General features: G+C 40.7%; 1 protein-coding gene across 1 annotated transcript in view; it reads right to left on the minus strand.

Moving 5' to 3' along the window:
* PLEKHG7 (pleckstrin homology and RhoGEF domain containing G7) overlaps positions 1–10,053 on the minus strand; it is a 28,019-nt gene extending 17,966 nt beyond the window's left edge. Inside the window, exons 1-5 of the mRNA XM_055807705.1 lie at positions 9,900–10,053; positions 8,527–8,567; positions 4,597–4,746; positions 2,513–2,608; positions 144–239 (exon numbers count right to left, since the gene is read on the minus strand). Coding sequence (XP_055663680.1) covers positions 144–239; positions 2,513–2,608; positions 4,597–4,746; positions 8,527–8,567; positions 9,900–10,053 — 537 coding nt within the window. The remainder of the gene's footprint in view (positions 1–143; positions 240–2,512; positions 2,609–4,596; positions 4,747–8,526; positions 8,568–9,899) is intronic.
* Between the last annotated feature and the right edge of the window lie 4,544 nt (positions 10,054–14,597).

The raw sequence follows: 14,597 nt of genomic DNA on the forward strand, positions 1-14,597 counted from the left end.
GAGGTACTCGAGGCTGAGAGCAAACTGCCTGTGGCAGATGGTGGGTCCTTGACTGACTTGATTGCTCTAAAGCACCTGCATGCTATGATAAATGGTCTGCTGCAAGGACCTGCTGATAGCGAGAATACTTCTAACCACATTACCTTTCTGAGTATGGACCTGAAATCCATAGGAGAGTCTGATGTGCTGACATGCTCCTTCACAGTTTCAAAAAAGGTTTTCAGAAAACTGAGACTTATCTAAGTAAGGGTGGAAAAAAAAATATTAGCATCAGTGATCTTCTGAAATTAAGTTTAAAACAACTTTATTTCCCATCCCTGGTCTCTTCAGAGGCTCCAAACCTAATGGGATGCCTATACTTATCTCCCCTACATTGCCAGAATTAGCTTCAGAATTATGCCTGGAGTGCTTTGATTAGTCGGAAGCTAAAGCAAATCTATACAAATACCCATTTAAATCATGATAATGCCATCTGACAAAAGCTTTGAAACAAGATTAGTTATTCCATTTAAACTTATTTTAGTATAGAAGCTGTATTTAACATGAAAAATCACGATGGGTGAATGGTATCTACTGGAAAACACTGATTGTGTATGACAGAGCTGTGAAAATTAAGGAATTCTTAATGGTCATTTGAAGAAGATACCATCTTTCATAATCTGAGTTTATTTCAGATTACTGGAGATGAGGGAAATTTCTATAAAATACTATAAAAAGTCATGTATGCCCCATAAAATAGCTTTATATGTTTGCACTGGATTCAAGGGTGCCCAGATGTGTGTGAAAGCCTCCTCTTGAGCCCACACTTACCTTCTGAATACACTATTTCCACACAAATTTGTTGCCAGGCTCAGCTTTTGGCCAAATTTTAGGCCAGAAGGGAACATCACTCTCTGTGATACTGCTATGAACTGCTGTTGTAGCTACACACACTACTTTGGTGTATTTATGGGGGCAGAGCTGCTAATAGGATAATAACGCCTATTCTTTCTGTTGGGCAAGGGTGCATTTTACACCTTTTACAGTATGCGTTTTTTTAATGGATTCAGCCTGCTGTCAGGAAGAAAGACATGCTGTAAAATGTATGAAAAAAAAGGCATTACAGGTATTGACAGCCACTACTTTCCCCTAAGTTTGATCACTATTTTATATAGAAGTATGCATAATGGATGATTATTTACCATTCTCATTAATGAGGACAACAAAATTAGAAAACAAAACAGAAAACGTATTAAAGATAAATCTTGGAAGACATGCCCACACTCTAGCCAAGCTCAGAGCTTTAGTGATCACTAAATGGCACACAGCAGTATACCCTACTCACTTCTTTGAACAAGACCAAAGCAATCAGCAACAACACATCAACTGAACTCTGGTAGCTGGCTGCATGCATGGTCTTAGCCCTCAGCCAGTGCAAGGTGAAACACATCAGCTAAAAATCTCTTTCTTTCTATCTCCAAACCTGCTCAGGTGGTCACTGGCAGCAGCTCACTTGGTGTGAGGTCAGCCCCTGAGCAGAGGTGACTTGTTCATGTATTTGAGCTCTGGCTAATTGCCCCTACTCTGAAGAGTTTTCCTGCTTTTCTTGTTTTGGCTAAAATGGGAAATGTTATCTGTTAAGGCAAGGGAATTACATTAAGGGAAAGAACTTGGAGCAAGTAACTGGTTTAGAGCATGTGGTGTGATTGTGATCAGTCATTCAACATATGCACCTGAAGAGCTCCTTCCAAAATTCACTTTGCTATGAAGGCTGAAGTGTCCTGTAAGAGACCTCTCAAGCTAATAAAAATTACTGTTTTGCTTCTAAAATTATGTAAAAGCTGTTTTGGACTTATGGGTTCCTTTATTTTTGGGAGTTGAAAATGATCTCCCAGCAACTGGCCACCAACAACAAGCAGCAAAGAGCTGGAGCACTTCGCAGCCAAGCCTCGTGGTCTCTCTCCTGGAAGCTGGAGGGTGAATAGCACATGAACACAGAACATGCAGCCTGTGTGGGAGATATCCTTCCACCCACACCAAGGGAAACCTTAGCTGGAGAGGGGTGGTCACTGTTTTGTTTCAACTTGCTCTTCTGGAGTGGCATAATAGATAGCAAAGTCTTGGTGCACATCTGTTTGTGAAATGAAACTTGTTATTGTAGTTGTTTTGCTATTCTTACTGTTTTGTTGTAAGGATTGTGCAGAGTTTATCTCCATAAATTGTTTTAAAAGGATGCTGTTTATTAGAATTAGTCTTAGACTCATGCTTACTTTAGAAACAACTGCCAAATGAGCTCTCCTCCCTGTGCAAATGCCTGTTTATCCTTTGCTGGAGGCACATGAAAATAATTTGCACTGAGGAAATTTGACCCCCACTGATATACAAAATAGAAATAAAGGAAGGACCAATTATCTGAACTAAGTTCCAAATGTAAGCATTGAATCTGAACAGAGGCTTTATGAATGGTTTCTCCTCTCCTTTTAGTGAGTTAGTTGATTTCTGATCTCAGTAAGACTTTTATTTTTTTACTTACCTTGTTTAACTCCTCTAAGTTTGCAAAAAGTCTCCACAAATCCACATCTAAGAGAAATTCATTATTCTGGAGGTATTTTAGAGTGTTCATAAATATCTTTAAAAACAAAGCAAAAAGCAAATCCATGTTATTTTCTATTTGTGACTGTCTTTTTTTCTCTGCCACGCCACCCCCCCCCCCAAAAAAAAAAAAAAAGAAAAAAAAGAACAAGTTTGCACTATAATTGTCATGAAATGGTCATTTGATTTGGGGAGGGCAGAAGACAATACTCTGAGAAACTTCTCCTGACCTGCCTGAAGGCTAAATATTGGGCTTTGTGTGAGGAGGAGGGATATGAGTGTTGTCTCTGGGGTGTCTTTGAGGTTGCTACAGAGGCAGCTATGCCTCTGCTGTGCCCTCTGGCAGAAGAGGGGCAGCTGAGCCCCCTGCAGATCTGCGTGAAGGAATTAATAACATCAGAGTCATAGTTACATATTTCTGTGACCTTTCTGAATGCTTTCCTTCCTACCCCATGCTGCTGTAAAAGTTGTTTAGAGTTACTGCGGAAAAAATATATTGTTGGAATAGTGTAATTAGAGGGGTCATGAAGTTTTTTTTTATCTCTTTGGATTATTTTACTAACTGTATGTGTATTTATTGGTTGTTTAAGTTTTTACATTATTTAAGCTCTGATGGTGATCTTGGAGCTGTGCTAAATCTGACGTAAATCTGAAACAGGCTTAAAAAAAGTAGATGCAGAGTAGAATTTTTTGTATATGTGTGAAAAGCATTAATGGAAAACCCCATCACCCAGGTACCAAGACTGAAGAGCTAGTGACGGTGTTTGCTTAGTCTTGTGTAATTCTTTGGTTGCCACAGGCAGTTGGCCTGAGAGCTTAAAGGGGATTTATGGTGGTCTTAAAGTTCCCTGTGAAGATTCATTAAAATCAGTGGGATATTTCTGTACTGGCAAGCACTTAGATTAGCAGGTATCTGTAAAACTGGCTACCCAAATTCAATGGGTTCTTTCTTTGGCAGGAGAATTTGGGAAGCTGGCATGGATTGAATAGTTTATCATTTATGGGTCATGCAGGGCTGGCTAAGGCTTGTCTGTAAGTTCCTACATCAGACTCACTAAGGGGCCTGCATGTTTTCTGTTATCCATATCCTTCACAAGATTCACCTGTTTTTAGTCTTCTCAGGTCTCTGAACAAAGTGAATGAAAGGAAGGGTACTTCCATCCTGCCTTGGACCAATAGCTGGTCCTGTCATCCCCTTTCCTCTCCCTTCCTGTTCTGCCCCACCAAGGAGGAATTCAGCCTGCTTCTCTATTTATTCCCCTTACTTTGCCATACTTCTTGCACTGCCTAGGCTAAATTTTCAGCAACATGGAAAATTTTTTACTATCTTTTTCCTTTGACTAATAAGAAAACAGAAATTGTCTGTGGAATAAGAGAAAAATTATAGGAAGATATATAAGGAATTTTCCATCCTTTTAAATGGGTACACTAACTTTTGATGTGTGATGGATGCAAACAGTGCATATATTCTTCTAACTTTGTAATATTCTTGTCCATATTTCAAAGCTCTTCAAATTCACCATTATGGAGGCAATTTGGAGTTTTTGGGAGAGGAGGTTTTTTTAGTTTGCTTGTTTTCTTGTAATACTAAAACCACAGGTCTGCTGAATTCTGAGGCTTTCACACTCTAATCAAGATAATCTAACCACAGCTCAATATGAAGTTAAATGAAGAGTATTGAGTTACAGACTAGCAGTAGAGAAATACCCAGTATAGTCAATTGGAGAATGGCTTCAGTTCAGTGTTAGTGAGAGGAACAGTGGAAAATCAGCTGAAACTACTGCAAGAATCTGCAATCAGATGGTATTTGCAGAAAGTGATGTCTAAAAGAGATTCCATCAAGAAGATAAAAAACAAAGGGAACTGTGGAAACAGAATGAGCAGGTGAGATGGAAGAAAAAACGACCCCTTCACTCATTCCCCTGTAGGCACCCAATGAGAGGTTATAGGTAGCTTAATGCCTGCCATCCTGACAGCAGGGCAAATACTGTTTCATTGTTTCTGAGAAATAAAATCTGAAGTTACCATCTTGAGAACCAGCAAATGATCCAGAAAGTAAGTGCATTCACTTGTGAAAAGTTCCCACACTGCTGCTTCTTTTTTCACTTCTATCCGGCTGTCGACATCTTCCTGCTCAGTCTTTTGTGCCTTTATAAATTCATGCCAGGATTTAGTCTATTGATCAAAGAAGAAAGAAAACGACCGGCGATTGCACTAACTGCTTCAGACCTTATGAAAAGAATCTATGGTCTATTTGCTCACGTAAAAGCCCAACTGCCAGTATTAGTGATTCTTCTTCTGAAAGCTTGAAGATTCTTTTAAAAAGACTTAAAAAGCTGACATTTTCCTCCAAAATATTTATAATATAAACACACTGAGTTTGAAAGTAACACAGTATGATAGTCTGTGTAGAATCCTGTATCAAAAAATAGCGGGCAGCTTGCAAATGCTAAAGAATTTAGTCTGTTGTGCTGCTGCCGCTAGAAAGCAGGGATGGATGATAGGTTCCTATTTTCTAGATGGTGAAATACCATCTGGAAAATGTACCAAAGGTCTGGGTCTTCATAGGTACTGGTTTTGTTTAGTCCTAAGGTGGCCACTCTCACCTTACTGAACTGCTCCAAAGTCAGACATTCACATATAAGTTAAGCACGGACAGGAGTCCCCAACAACCAAGTCTATGTGGAACTGCATATAACAGCCTGCCGTGAGAAGTGGAAGGATTGCTTTGCAAAGGGGATGGCGTTAGATGCGAGTTATCTGAATACTACCCTGGTAGCCCAAGCTTGGTGTTTCTGTGGCTAGGGGGCCTGGAGGCCAGAAGCCTTTTGGCAGACAGGCTCTGGTGGGATTTCTGTGGCTGAACTCTGGCAGTGACCTCTATGTGGCCATCTCTGAATGCACCCCTAAGGCAGCAGTGGGGGTGACCAAGTCCAACTTGGCATCTCTGTGATGCTGCGGTTTCATTCCCTAAATCACAGAATGGTCAGGATTGGGAGGGCTCTATGGAGATCATCTAGTCCAGCCCCCTGCTAAAGCAGGTTCACCTGCAGCAGGTTGCACAGAGTCATGTCCAGGCAGGTTTGGAATGTCTCCAGAGAAGGAGACCCCACAGCTTCTCTGGGCAGCCTGTCCCAGTGCTCTGACACCCTCAAAGTAAAGTTCTTCCTCATATTCGGAAGGAACTTCCTGTGATTCATTTTGTGCCCATTGCCCCTTGTCCTGTCTCTGGGCACCACTGAAAAGAGCCTGGCCCCATCCTCCTGACGCTCACCCTTAAGACATTTGTAGGCATTGATAAGATCCCCTCTCAGTCATGTCTCCAGGCTAAACAGGCCCAGCTCTCTCAGCCTTTCCTCATCAGGGAGATGCTCATCATCTTTGTAGCCCTTCAGTGCACCCTCCCAGTAGTTCCCTGTCTCTCTTGAACTGGGGAGCCCAGAACTGGACACAGGACTCCAGGTGCAGCCTCACCAGGGCAGAGCAGAGGGGGAGGACAACCTCCCTCGACCTGCTGGCCACAGTCCTCCCAATGCCCCCCAGGGTCCCATTGGCCTCCTTGGCCACCAGGGCACGCTGCTGGCTCATGGTCAGCTTGGTGTCCAAGCTGCAAGGCAGATTCTGCAGAATTTCCCAGATCTGCAGGCATTGCTGAGAGTGTTGTCCTGATGTCTTTTTTCTGAAGGTGGTACCTCCCTGATCTAGGGCAGTCTGGAGGCCTAGCAAAATCTGGGGGTGTGTGATGCCCTTGGTAAGCTTCTGTGATGCTCACAGTTTCTGTTTTGCTCCTCCATTTCAAACAAAAAAAATACACCTTATGCTTATGCATTAATTTTACAGGATGTTCTCATCTCCAGATTAATGTAGTGAAAAATGGTAATTTAAAAAGAACACAACATTTTTATTCTCATCTTTAAGTATCATTGCTATAGTACACTGAATATTTTAATACCTTAAAGCAGAAAAATTCGTATGTGCTGCAGTCTATGAACTTAAAGGTTGACAGTTTTCCAGATCAGACGCTTGCTTCTGCTTGTCTTTAGCCTGTTGAATGACAAAAAACTACCCTGATTCATACACTGTTTTAAAGACCATTAAGAAGTTTACCCAGCTTAATAACCTTGCTCTGATCTGTAAGGAGTTTGCCCTTAACAGGAGTGATTTCCTTGTATTTCCAGGCTCTCCTACACAGAGGTGAGGGAGTGATGGGAGGTCTGTTAGTAGCTATGGGTGGGATGTGTTAGGTGGCTTAGGTATGGGTGTGTAAGGTCTTATTTATGTAATGCTGAAGTCTTTGGCAGGGCAAATCGTTGGTACGGCAACAGGCAATGGACTACTCTCAGAACAAATAAAATATTTTGCTTCCTTCAGCACTGTCAGAAGTAGGGGACAACAAACTCATAGCTGAAATCATCCCCCTGCCATAGGTATACAAAGCTTGTGTGATTATTTATTTATTTAACATTTTTTTAACTTGAGCTACATATTGAAAAAACTCCTTTCGTCAGTTGCAGAGTAGTGTCTATAAAATGAGCTTTTAGAAAACTCAAAGAGCAGGAGGAGTTTGTCTGTGTGAGGCATCATGAAATAAAAACAATTGCTTTTGGTTTGGCTTTGTTTTTCAGGCTGACAGTGCCGTGTAAAAAATTTAACCAATATTTATGAACTCTAATTTAGTGCTGTAAGCATAGACTTATAAGGTGTTTGCCTAAGTTTTATCTGCTTTCTGGAACAGTATACTTGTATTACATGGATTTCTATTGTCTGAACTTTAGGCACTGATTTCAAGCCAATTTTGAAATATGTGTTTGATTATAGTATTTGAAATTCAGAGTTTAAGCTCAACTCTTAATTTTGAAAAATAGCTTGAAATGGAGCAGAAACAATAATGCTATTATGTATACACACACTTAACAAATACACCAGCAAATGATCCTTCATAAATTAAATTTTATGGTATTTAATAGCCTCAGAAATAATTTTTGGCTAAATATCAAATGCATTTTTTTGCAAGTTTAAAATATTTTGCTGAATATAAAGTTTTCAGTTTTAGGCTATGCTCTTTCAAATGCTATAGAAATGGTATTGGATGAAGTGGGAACTCTTGCTCGTGCTAATCTGAGTACTTGCATTGGTTTCACTTGCAGAAACTCTGATAGTCAAGATTTAGAAGACAAAATGCAAAAATATATTAGGAAGGGACTGTTCACAGTTATGTGTTTAGGGGTGTAAAGCTATCAAGACACTTGTAAATGATTTTTTGAATGATGAACAACACTCAGGAAATTCGGATGCCATAGTAAGTGAAAATTTTCATAACTGGAAAAGACAAGATGTGTTAGACAAGGAAATTAACTGAAGTGTGTTGGTGTGTATGCTGTCACTGGTGAGTGTGAGGGTGCTTATGAGGACAGGAAAGGCCTAAAAAAGCATCTAAAAAGCTACTCTGATAGCCTAGATCACTTCCACATGAGTGGGAATTAGGCAGATACTCCAGAGCCTAGGCATGAAGGTGCATGCAGAAAATACAGGATACACTGTGGGCAGAGCAATGATGCAACCGAACCACCTTGTGCTCTCTTACCCCAGGGAGCTGCGCTGGGCCTGCTGCCACCTCTGAACACCTTGAATGAGAGCTTCTGCATTGCCTGCACTGCTCTACCCTCCCGATGCCAAGGGCACCTCTCCTCCCACTACCCATGGGGATGGAGAGCAGCAGCACTGACTGTGTTGTGATGTGCAGTGGCACTGGTGGCTGTACTGCAGCCACCTTATCTTAATTGCAGATTAATGTCCAAGCAGTCCCAGGTTGGGCTGAGACCTCTGAGTTTAGATCACTTGCTGGCTGCCTTTCTCCAAGGGCAGTAAAGAAATTATTTTTACCCAGGTTAGTTATGGGAGAAAGCAAGGTCAGTGAAAAAAAAAAAAAAAAAAAAAAAGTAGTGAAATACTCACAACTCCTCTTTTGGCAAATGGCCATCTTGGCTTTTTGGATTCTAATGGGTGAAACAAAAGTGTTATCAGTAAAAGAACAAATAGTTAGAAAGAAAACTTATTTATATGTTGATGGTGGGGCTTTTTGTTGTTGTTTTGGTTTTTTTATGAAGCCTGAGGTACTATACTCTACTTGGCTTAGATTTAATACTTGTGTTTAGACAGTTTGTGCACCAGATTTAAAACCCATTAAGCCTGTTGGGTTCCTCCCAGCAAGAGTCATGTCTATCTGTGCTGGGATATTGGATGATGCTAAACACTCCCACTTGTTTCAGATGATAGGTATGTGATTGTCAATTCTTTATGTGGGAAAATGCATCATATCTCAAGCCAGTTCTTGAAGATATTAATTGTTTTGAAGCAAGAATGAGGGTATGTCTGCTCATTAGTGATATCTTGGAGCTATGCAGGTATTTTAAACTCCTGTAAATAAACAATCCTACAAACCCTAAGCCTCAGATCTGTCTTGGAGCTAGCACAGTGGTGCTGGCTGTAGTTTATGGTCCTTAGTGAGGCTCAGGGAAAGCTGGGGATCTAGATGTAGGAATGTACTGGTGAGAGGTGAGGAATGCCTGTGTTTGTTCAGCAAGAAATTTGGAAGAGTTTTCTAAATGTGGCACCCACCTTCAGGCCAGTGTGTGACTCGGAATCACAGTCAAAACCCTCTTTTTAGATTTTAGTTATGGATATCTTGTTTGCTTTCATGAAACTGCTGGTTGTGACCTTGACTGACTTATTGAGAAAATCTAATCTCTGGTCACCAGCATCTTCTGGTCTCTGGCAATCACACTGCACACTATACTGTATTCCACAATAGATACTTGTTGAAATTGTTTGCAAGTCTACGTTTCAGTGTTGGAAGGTCTTGTGAGCAACCTCCAGGCATTAGTTGGGTCTACCATCTTCTGTGATTAGACCACTACTGGAAAAGAGTGGCATGGGCCACTTTCTTCCCTCTGCTTGAAGCTGTGCACCTAGGAATTTGTAACTCTGCTGCTTGCAGGTGGAGATCCTGGCCTGGGCTCTGCTTGCTCCTAGTCTGTGGAGGAGGGAGGTGATCCATGCCCTGCCCCCTTATCTACTTCTTACATTATGCATTCAGCAATAAAACACAGGGAAAAAGGAAAAAAAAAAAAAAGAAAAGAAAGGCTTGAGGGGAATTTAAAAATTAGCAATGCAGTCACTTTGGTGCGGGGTAACTGGATACCCCGTGGAGGCTGCTCTGCTTCATGTGTCATTGCTGCACCGATCCTCTCGCCCCATCCCACACCCACACATTTTTTAGTCGCGGCTTTTGCTGGGCTTAGATGACCAAACCCCACCCTGTATCTGACCTGTGCTCAGCAGGAGGACTGCGTGGGACAGGTAGTCCATGGCACTGTCTGACAGCAGGAGGTCTCCAGGGAACACCTCGAGTCCCGGCAGACTCACTACCACGGAGCTACGCCTGTGCTCAGCTGATCTGTGAGACGCAACAACAGCACACATCATCTCCTCTGCTCCTGGATGCAGAGGAAACTTCTGAAGTGCTCCTTGCTGATGCAGGAGGAAATGAGCTAAAAAACCAAATCACAGTGGCTGTGACATAATGTGTTAAAGGAACAATGAGTAGAAAAGTTCAGTGATTGACAGCAAATATCTAATTTTCTTTCCAACTCCATATTGCTGCTGAGATCAAGGTGCTTATGGCCATGGCTTGCCTCAGATAATAGGTACTTAGAGAATTTAAATATTGGAAATCCCTAGGTTCTTCTGAGATTAGGCAAAAAGTGAGCAGAAATTTCAGAATCTATGTTTTGGCACTGGCGTCCAAAGCAGCAGTTAAATACCATGTCTCTAGTTGATATGTGGTTTATCATTACTTTTAACCTTCATATAACTCAGGTGGTTTCAAGAAAAGCCAGCATACTAGTGAAACATTTTAAATGTTGTTTGGGGGGTGGGTGTGTGTATGTTGTTGGGGTTTTTTTTGTGTGTTTTGTTCATTTTGTTTTTTTTTGTTTTGTTTTGTTTTTTTTTGTTTTTTTAAAATATTTAACCTTTTGGCTAGTTTGTGCTATTTATTTTCTTTCTAAATTTTTTGATTTTTTTTGCTAATTCAAATATTTTGTATTTTGAATATAATATGACTCAGTGGCCCTGCTGATCAAAAACAAATGGCTCTTTCTAACCACTGTTGTTACTAATGGAGGGCTTTGTCCAGGACATAGATCCATCAAGTGAAGTGACACAGTATTCTGTTCCCAACAGGGTGTTTGTGCCAGAGGCTGCTTGCATTCAAATACAGAAACTATTGGTGCACATAAAAAAAATTTTTGGATTTTGCTAATAACTCACACCGATACCTAATTAGTTGCATTGTGCTGCAAAGTGACTGGTACCTACAGCTGCTGTTGTGCTGTCTTCAATTGACTGATGCATGAAGACTGCATTAGAGTTCAAAGGGTCAGTAATTAAGTAACTGAGGGAGGAAGAATGAAGTGTGTGTACATAGATAAAAATTCTCTTTTCCAGTCATCAGTTATTGTGGATGGTATTTTTGGTCAGTGAAGTGTAATTCTTACTGCTTTTTTTGGCCTAGGCAGATACCTTACTGTGAATATCTACCCATTTGCCAACACCTGATGTGAAACCTGGCAGGTGTATTTTTCCCCTTAAGTGCATGAATAATCACTTGATAACTTATCAACTGGTGGGCTTGGAGGTAGAGAACTGGGATTTGATATGTGTAGCAGGACATGGAGATTATGGTTTTTGTTATGATCTGACAATGACATTGCTTGCAATTGCCTTAGCTAAACCAACCAAATTTTATAGATGAAACACTGCTGCTAACAACAGAAAGAGATGTAAGCTGTTGGGAGGGCCAGCTCTAGGACTTTAACACTTGGCATGTGGACACATTAGGGCTCGAAAACTATGTGTTGAGCAGTTTACAATGTGCAATGTACAAGTTCTCTAAAAGCTTTTCCTTTTCTAGTAGTCCTACTGAACAGGGAACATGGGATCTGTTTATTTAACTTTAGGGATTTACAATGAAACTGAGGTTTCTCATAAAACCAAACCTAACACATGGTTTCAGACCTTTTCTGGGTGGGATCTGTTTCTTGGTCTGTAAGACCATACCAGTGCAAGGAAGACTGCTTCCTGATGACATGCACTGAGTGCTACCCAGTGCAAGTTTTAAGTGTTGGTAACAATTGTATTAAGATGCTTCTGAAACCTCTAGTGATTCTGCAATGCAATCTCTTAGTCAGCTGGGTTATTATGCAAGCCAGATGCTGCAATATAATACCAAGATAATTCTTAAAGTTGTCACTCCAGTACTGGGAAATTTTGGAGATTTATTTCAGGTTGGATTCACATGAAAAAATTGCCAATGTGTTATTGATTTTTAAAGTACCTAGCCTACTTCAGAATTTATTTGAAGTTGGAGGCTAGTGGTTTATGAAGATTACTAATGGGAAGTACAGTTTCATCATTAACGGAGTTAAATGGTGTAATTTCCCTAGATCAAAAAAGGCCTTGAACTTCAGACACATATGTCTAAACAAGCTCTTCACAGAGGTATGCAAGCCTGTGATGTGTGGGAGCATGCCAAGGTCACTTGGATTTGTGTCTACAATATACCTTTGCAATCTGACATGCCTGGGCTGATTAATGACTTACTTATGCTTCACAGGTGAAGGTACAGGTATCTGTGATCACCTGGCCTGATGCCTGTAGATGTATTAGATACATTAGATGCCTTTGTTAGTTTTACGGGAGGAATGAAACTAATGAAGTGCTGTGTAATGAAATTTACCAGTTTTTTGCATCTGTATGCAATATTTTAGCATCTTTTCACACCTACATACCCTGCGGCTTTGCCTTTTTCTTTAGTTTTTGATTGTTTTTCTTACTAGGGGCAGATTACTGAAGTGTTTGAGCGACAGAAATGCTTATTCTGTAGGGATGAACTCAAGCACCTGCGGAGATATCATCTGCAATAATTCCTCCTTTAAATCTACTCGTTTTGTGAAACAAGATGATGTCACAGGTTTGCATTAAAAAGTTATGGAAAATTGTTAAAGACACTGAACCAGCTCATGGTCTGCACAAGTAAATACCGTGTGCATATAGTTGTTTCTAGGGCATGGAGAATTTCAGCTGATTGCTTTTTAGAGGTGTGTATCTTTATATGTCCATAATCTTAGTCTAGATAGCTGCCCCAGGAAACAAACATCTATATATATCACATTACCTAAATAACAGATATATTATTGGCCACTCAGAGAGGGTATTTGGACTCCCCAATTCAAAGAGTTAGCATGACACTTTATGGGCATATGAGGCATTAAAGGAAGAAGAGGAGCACTTCAAGATAGATGGGCCCAGCTCCTTTAATTCACTGAAAACAAGCTGCCTTGGCAGTTATTGAGAAGACTCTTCATTAGCCAGTTGTCTTTGGGAAATAGTGCAAGCCAGTTTTCCACACAGTCTCTGATATGCTGAATGATGCAAGGAGAAAATGAGCTCAGAGTAAACAAATGGGTTTTTTTTAGCAGCATTTCCTTCCATGTCAGCTTTGACTTTATCATCTCACCTTGTCACCACTGCACACCTCTCTCTGTGCTTCCCCCTCTTGTCCTTTTTCTTTATTTATTTTGGCTGATTATTTTTTATCAACATCAGTTCAGCCTGTTGCCATGCCGACAGAGATGTACTGGCATTCCTGACTGATGGCTGTGTGAGGGAAGGCTGTTTAAAATGAGCATTGCTGCTTTAAGGAAGACTTCTGAAAGTACAGCCTGGGAGCAGGGAGAAGAAATGTTCATTGAAACTGAAGGATGGAGGTATGTTTTCACCCTGAATTATACATAAGTCTTGGAGGAGGGTTACCAAATAGCACAATGTGCTTCTAGATGGAAAGAATAATCTGACATTTCAGCAGTTTTCTCTGACTGTGGTGTAAAGGGATTTGCTGTTAAGGAGTTAGCCTAATGATTTGGATAAAGGAACAGCTGAATACAGCCGTTGCCCAGACCTTAGACCAAATTCAACTTGACAAAAAACATTTTTTAAAGCAGAAACTGGTGATTTTCTTTTTATATTTCTGCACATTCTTATATTGCTCAGAACAAAAAATAGAAATCATAATATATCATCCAAATCTCCTTTCGTCAATCTTTCCTGCTGGTGGCTACAGAACAAAGCTTGCATTGTTCCTTGTGTGATTTTTTGATTTTAAAATGTGTCTGGATAGAAGTCCAGAGTCAGTATCCTAGCTGGCATATAGTGGCTTCCCTCTGAAGCTGCCAGGCAAGTGGTACCAAGAGAAGGTGTGTACATTACATGTTTAATGTTCTCCTGTTTAGCCATTTGCATTCAGCATCTTCAAATTTTCTCCCAGTTTGCTACAGATCACACAAATCTTCAGCCTGTCAGTGAGATATACTTATGTATTACAGTTTTGAGTTTGATCAGAGCAGGCTCTCCCATAGTAGCTACAGATCACCTACTTTCACACTGTGATGATGCAAAGATCTCTCCCTCCCCCTACTCTTTCCATCTCCATTGTAATTTCAAAACACTACAGTTGTAACACTTGTAAGAGTTGTAACAATTCAGAAAATCTAGGAGGCCTCTTCTACAGTAAAGGTGTGATTTCAGGTGCACACACACATCTGTTAAACCTTATCTAGGGAACTGCATTGTGTAATGACTCAGACTGTGTCAGCCTGCTATAAACTTACTTGAAACACAGACCTGTTTGTAAACTGCAGGTTGTAACAGAGCTTTTACCTGAAAAAATGAGTAAACATTGGGAAGAAGAAGAGATACAGCTCAGCTAATGATGCCTACTGCCTTAACAAGTGAAGCATGTTGTGGTAGGGTCACAGGAGCAGGGCATTGCTGTTTGTTGTGAGGCTATTTCTGTCTTCAGCGAGACTTGCTCACCACTGCTGGTGCTTTTAATATACTCACTGACCTGCATGCCCCACCTGAAATCTTCAAGGGGATCGTGCAGTGAAGTGAGTGCTGCACCATCA

The sequence above is a fragment of the Falco peregrinus genome, chromosome 6, assembly GCF_023634155.1.
Source record: "Falco peregrinus isolate bFalPer1 chromosome 6, bFalPer1.pri, whole genome shotgun sequence".
NCBI classification, from domain to species: domain Eukaryota; kingdom Metazoa; phylum Chordata; class Aves; order Falconiformes; family Falconidae; genus Falco; species Falco peregrinus.